Here is a 6,826-nt window from a genome sequence, read left to right on the forward strand (position 1 = left end):
AGCCACGAAGACCTGGCCAACGGAGGGCACCCCCACCACCACCACCATCACCATCAAGCGTCTCCCACCCCTTCGACCTCCTCCACCTCATCCCAGCAGCTGCCCAATAACCACCCAGCGGCGCACCCAGCTTCTAGCAGCGTGGAAGACCGCTTCTCGGATGACCAGCTGGTGTCCATGTCGGTAAGGGAGCTGAACCGGCACCTGCGAGGCTTCACCAAGGACGAGGTGATCCGCCTTAAGCAGAAGAGGAGGACCTTGAAGAACAGGGGCTACGCCCAGTCCTGCAGGTATAAACGAGTCCAGCAGAAACACCACCTGGAAAACGAGAAGACCCAACTCATCCAGCAGGTGGAACAGCTCAAGCAGGAGGTGTCCCGGCTGGCCCGCGAGAGAGATGCTTACAAGCTGAAATGCGAGAAACTTGCCAGCAATGGCTTCAGGGAGGCCGGCTCCACCAGCGACAATCCCTCCTCTCCAGAGTTCTTCATGTGAGTGCGAACCCCTGCCCCCATCCCCTCCCCACCCCTTTCCCATCTCTGACATCTCCATCCATCCTCCTGCTGGAATAGAGAAATAGGAAAGGGGGGGGGGGTGAAGATGAAAAAGTTGAGTGAAAAGGGAACCTTTGGGCAGAGCGGCGTGCTCTCCAGCCCTTCCTAGACTCGCTATGAAAAAGTAGGGAGGGGAGGCACCAAGCTCAACTTTTCAGCGGGTAGGAAGAAGCCTCACGGTCTTAGGGAGAGACGCTCAGGAGGAGAAGTGGGTGAGGAAAGCGGTTTATATGTCGCTTGCTTCCAGAACTCTGTGGACTGAGAGAAGGGACATTGACCAAGACATCCCTAAGAGTCCGCCCGCTGGCAAGGAAAGAAAGGAAGAAGGACCTTGCGAATGAGCAGCCAGCGCCTCGCGCAGGACTTAACCTGCTGCTCAGGATGGAAAATGCAAGAGGAGGGGAGAGAGACAGTGTGTGTAAAGTGTTCATATGATGCCTCCTTTGAGACCTAGTGACCGAGGACTCAGATGGGACGGTCAATGCGAAATATCATAAGTTTTGCCTGCTTGATTATATAGAAAAAAAAAAAACACGAAAATCTGCATCAAAAATATTAATCCTGCATGCTGGACATGTATGGTAATAACTTCTATTTTGTACCATTTTCCTGTTTAACTTTAGCATGTTGTTGATCACGGATCATCGCTTTGGTTTATTTCTCTGGGTAAGAAGGTGTCGCAGTTCTAACCCTTGGACTGCTGGGCGGGCAGTGATCTTTTCTGTTCTGGTTGTTAGCTTGTAAATATCTGCCCCCAGGAAACCGCACAGAGGCGGCTCAGCAGGCTGGCAGGCTGTGTCTGGGTTTGGTGTTTTTTTTTTTTTTTAAGTAAAGAAATAAAGTTACGGGCATTTGCATCTGCATTCAGAAAGCAACTTTTTTTTTTTTTTAAATATTGGGAGCACTTTGGAGTTGTGTTTTCCTTTCTATACCCCCACCCCACCCACCCTTCTGTAGTTTTCATTTTGGTTTTTTCTTTGTTGGGGACTGAGTGAGAGCTGCTCGAGGTCACCGAGGGAAACAAACCAGGGGAAGGGGGTGGCGGTGGAAGGAGAGCTATCCCTTGGCAATGGATTCAGGCGGCTCCAGAATTTAAAGAGGTAGAGACAGTTAGTGTCTGCCTGGAGTGCGCCGCAGCCTGGGGAACGGAGAAGGGTAGATTAACGTAGTCTTTAGACATTTTATTTTCACCTCTTTATATCTGAAATGTTATACACTCAGGAAACAGAAGAGAGGAAAAAAGAAAAAAGATCTACAATGATTGTCTTGTTTGCTTTTCCATTGTAACCAAAACCTCTTCTCTCTCTCTCTCTGTCTCTCTCTGTCTCTCTCTCTGTCTCTCTTTCTGTCTCTGTCTCTGTCTCTGTCTCTCTCTGTCTCTGTCTCTCTCGGTCGTCTCTGTCTGTCTGTCTGTCTGTCTGTCTGTCTGTCTGTCTGTCTCTCTCTCTTTCTTCCCAACCGTGTAAAAAATCTAGGCACGATACAGTAGTAGCCATGCCCAGGATGCTCCCTCCATGGAGTTAGTTTAGGGTCTCCTGCAAAAGGCGATTTGTCCAGCTCTGACCTTCAGTTGGGTGGTTTAAGCCTGTGGCCACTGAAGGGGACACACTCTGAATGTATTGGGAACGAAAACGTTGGTGAGAAAGATTGCAACTTTTAAGTGCGGATTTTTTTTTTTTTTTGTGAAACATGTTCTCTGTTTCTTTCTTTGCTCGGGCAGCAAGTGAGCTTCTTCTCAGTTGTACAGTAGTCATGAGGCGTCTTTGGGTGTTTTTATTACTTTTTTTTTTTCCTGCAGGTCAGTAAAAGGATTTAAGTTGCACTGACAAAAATACCAAAATGAAAACGTATTTTTTATTTCTCTTTAGAATATGCTGGCACTGCTGGCCGGATGCATTTTAAGTTTGTATTAGTTTATAAATTAACAGTAATATCAGGATTGTATGAACAGCATGGTGCTTGCAGTTTTAAATATCGTGGGTATTAGTCATGCATCAGAACCGATCTTTGGTTTTTACTGATTCAACTGTGTTGAAATCAAACATGCAGCAGCGAAATTGTTTTTATTTCATGTAAAATAAGGGATCAATTTCAAATCCTGCTTATGATATGAAAATATTAAAACCTAGTCTATTGTAGTTTTATTCAGACTGGTTTCTGTTTTTTGTTATTAAAATTGTTTCCTATTTTGCTTATTAAAATCATTGAAATGGCATTTATTTTGAGAACCTGGTTCTCCCGCGTCTTTTCTTGCCCCTTGCAAAGTTGCAGCAACAACTTATGTTAAGAGGGGAAACAGAACAGTTCCTCGCACTGCTTCTTTTCTTGATTTTTTTGGAGAAAACCCCAAACCAACACACAGCGAAACTATCTTCAGGAGATGCTCATGCCCCACACTTGTCCTTTTCTGGTTCCCAAATCTTTTCCCTTAACTCTTTACTCTGGGCAGTCCTGAGTCCATTTGAGGAACACATTTTGAGAGTTGATCCTTGGATCCATTTTTTACCTCCACAGCTTAAGCTGGCCACCAGATTCCAGACACCTTGGTCTCTGTCCCAGGAACTCCCTGACACCCCAAACTGAACACATTGCCCTGAAAAGGGACAGAGACTACATACCCAGAGAAGTGGCTTTTTCCAAGGAGAACTATAGGCTGGGTTTCTGGCTGAACCATTTCACAGCGGACCCTTGAGAGGTAAAGGTAGCGGGAAAGAATAGAGAGAAAGGGGTGCTGGATGATCAGAGAGCTAACCTGAGGGATAAGGAAGTAGCTGGGGAGCTTCTGATTGGAGGCCACCACCAACTAAAGTTCTGTGCAAAATAAACTCATCCTGTCCTGGTGCTATGGTCAATCTTACCCAGTGACCTGAGAGGCGAGTTTGCATCTAGGTCATGGAATGACTTGCCTACAAACCCAATTCTTTTCACCTGCCTCAGAGTGGGTACTTTATACTGGGGTTAGGCAGCTGCAGGCCTCCCACGGGTGTTGCTGGGAGCCTTGTTTACCCTCTGCCTTCAGAAACTGACCCTGGCTTGTGGCCTTTCCATCACTACTCAGAATTCGATGCAGGTTTCTCTGAGCCAGGGGTCAGCCTGTCAGGACAGTTCTTGCCTTTCCTTGCTAGGAGCTCAGCTGCGCTCTGAGCCCCTGCTCCAAGACTCTCTTGTGTTATGGATCCCTCAGCCAGAGCTGCATGAGAGGGATCTTTCCCACTCGGAGGTGGGAACTGGCAGAGTAGAGTGCTCTCCAAGCGGTAAGTATAATTGAACCCCTCTAATCCCGCTGAATGAAAACAGGCTGAGAAACAAACTCCTCAGTTCTGTCTGGAGACAGCAAGTGTGGGGGCCTTTTGGTAAAACCCCAGGTTAACAGATGAGCAAAACCCCAGTCTAAAAAGAAAGGAATAAAGTGACCTACATCTCTTCTTCTCCCTCTAGACCTTTTGTTTTCTCCTCATCCCAACTGGAAAAAGTAAAGAAGAGGGGTGGGAACCCTATAAAATAGACTCAGGCTTCTATGCCCTCAGAGTTTCAGGACTGAACTGGAAACAGGAGCTCCCAAAGGGCCTCTGAGCTTTGGACTGTGGGCAGAGGGTGGAGGGTGTCTCCTTAGGAAGAGGTTGTGACCAGCCTGCAGTCTGGGAAAGCATTATTTCTCTGTATCTCCTCTTTCTTGGCCCAGGAATGGATGGATGCTAGGGCCACAGAAAGGCTGAGAAGAATATTGTTTGTGGGAACTGCTGCTGCATATTAATGCCCCCTCCTGCATGCACAGAATACATCACTTTAGCTAATTCAACAATTCAATCCCATGGCAGGCTGAGGCTCTGAGAATTTCTCAAAGCATTCTTCATCCTTCCCCTGCTCTCCCAACTCTCACTCAGGCTGGTCTAAATTTCAGTTCTGCCTAAGACCTTCATTGGACAGTGGAAGGAAGAAGATACTGTATGTCATAGGTCCTTTTAGAGAATTTTGATTCAAATAAGAAAACTTGTGGGAAAAGTTTGGAATTGGCTACCAACCACTTTTGCCCAGTTTCCTAGAAGTCCAGGACTACTATACCACTAGTAACTTCCTGTAGCAGTCTTTAGGGCTTGACACTCTTGGGAAACTGGAGAAAAGAAGGCATGAGGATGAGAGTTAACTATTCAAGTGCCTTTGGCTTCTGTGGCCTAAGGAAAGATGCACGAAAAAAGCCCAGCAATATCAAAGGAATAGCTGCAAGTGGCTCACACAGCCAGCTGGGGAGTTGCTTACCTGCCTTAAATAGGGGACACCTTGCCTCATTTGGCATTCTACCCTCTCAGACTCTTCACCCCTTATCTTCTAGGATCCGGTCTCCTCCTTGGAACACTCTAGGATCAAATCTCTCAGTTACCCAGGGTTCCTATTCTCTTATCACTCATTCCCTGACCCCATCCCCCCAACTCTTCTATGTGGATCCCAACCATCCCAACCATTCCCCTAACCCTTCTAGTCCCTTTATTATCTTAGGGTTTAGAATCAGAGCTCCGAACCTTCCAGCTTTCTAAGTCTTGGATGTTTACACTCTGTACCAAGGGGAGCAGTTTTAAAAAAGGAGGCAGAAGCCAATCCAGCTATGGAAAATAAGTGAATAGGGTTTGGCAGAAGCTCTGAATAGAGGGATCAGGCAGCCCCTGCCCAGATCATGGTCTAGAAATGAGGAGGAGGTTATTTTGTAGACTAAGTAGGTTTAGGATTGGAGACTGAACTAAAGAAGCCCAAGGGTAAGTGTCCACACCTGATTTCTTGTGTCAAGATGGGGATGATCCCCCCCCCCCAACCACAGACACACACACACACACACACACACACACACACACACACACACACAGAGCTTCACAAGGATGACTTGGGCTAAACTTGTCTGTGGCTTCTAATATTAAAATTCTTTACCCAACTAGATTGTATGCGTGTGAGCACATGTGTAGGGGTATGTGTTGGATAAATTCTTCCAGATATTTCAATAGAACTGGAAATTTCCTTTTCCTCCTAGTATTTGGTCCAAACAGATATCCTGGAATAAGGAGAAAGTTGTACTGGGTCATTGGTTCCCTCAGCTTTTCTCACCTATACCTGGCTTCTTTCAGTCAGTAAGGAGTTAATCACCTCCCTCCTGTTTTTGTTGAGGAGTACTAAATGAAATCCCCCATAGTTAACTTTGTCTCTCTGTTCATTACTGATTCATAAGGTTGTTGACATAAGAATAAGTAGGATGATAGATGGCTGGAACTCCAAAACAACTTTCTTGATGCGGACCTTCTTGTATCCCTGGAGCCTGGATCTAAGCTGAGGCTGCAGGCACCCACATCTGTCACCCTAGAGCCCCTGGGGTGGTGGTGTTAAGGTTGGAAGGGTGTGCTTTTGGAAATTAGTAGGCTGCTTTTCAGTCATTTGGCACTTTGTTTACTGACCACCAAAGCATTTATCTTACCTCCAAAATAAACACATTGATAAGAAATTATACCTGTGCATACAATTCTTGAACAAAATACATATTCTTTCCTTCCCCATCAATAATCACTTATCACCCATGTATACTTCCATGAACACCCATTTACACTAACAGCCTTCCTCAAAAAAGCAGGACATTAAGGTTTAGAAAGAAGTATTAAGGGGGAGAGTAACAAGCCTTTTTTTTTTTTTTTGCCTCTGCTCTCTGTAGTGGGCTCAGCAGGCCTGGAGAAAGACTTGAGACTTAATTGGAAAAGGGTATTGCTTCTCAGCCTCCTCTGCCAGTTACTTTGGAGGCAGCAAAAAATCCTAGATTTCTGGGTCTACCCTCACCCCACTCCAGAGACAGCAGTGAGAGACTCAGGAACTCCTCACAAGCCAGCGTTTGCCTGCACACACTCTTTGTCAGTTCGAAAAGGCAGGTCTGCCATACAAACTTCGGTCTGGAGGAGAGATGTCACCCTACCACCCTGCCACCCAGCCACCCCAGTTCCCCTTCCCGGGTAAAAGATTTCTCCTAACCCAGCGTCTAGTACTCTCTACGACTGGCTGATGCCCTGTTTCTACTCAGTTACAGCTTCTGCAGATTTTGTGGCGCGGGCCCTACTCTACTATTCTGCCACAGCCGCTGCCTTTCGTGCTCCTGCCCCGCCCCCGTCCAGTCTAGAATTAGGAGCCAGAAGGGAGATCATTCTCTATTCCAAAGAGCTTTTCAAACTCGATCTTTTTTTCCCTCTTTTAAATCGTCACTCCCATTTGTTCTTACTTAGTTCTTTGTCATTAGGGGATGGTTCTCT

At 46.4% G+C, this 6,826-nt stretch overlaps 1 protein-coding gene across 1 annotated transcript in view; it reads left to right on the top strand.

The window, feature by feature from the left end:
- Positions 1-2,782, top strand: part of MAFB (MAF bZIP transcription factor B) — a 5,953-nt gene extending 3,171 nt beyond the window's left edge. The window contains exons 2-3 of the mRNA XM_007474341.2: positions 3-491; positions 802-2,782. Coding sequence (XP_007474403.2) covers positions 3-491; positions 802-895 — 583 coding nt within the window. The 3' untranslated portion in view covers positions 896-2,782. The remainder of the gene's footprint in view (positions 1-2; positions 492-801) is intronic.
- Positions 2,783-6,826: the final 4,044 nt, after the last annotated feature.

Source organism: Monodelphis domestica, chromosome 1, assembly GCF_027887165.1.
Source record: "Monodelphis domestica isolate mMonDom1 chromosome 1, mMonDom1.pri, whole genome shotgun sequence".
Taxonomy (NCBI): Eukaryota; Metazoa; Chordata; class Mammalia; order Didelphimorphia; family Didelphidae; genus Monodelphis; species Monodelphis domestica.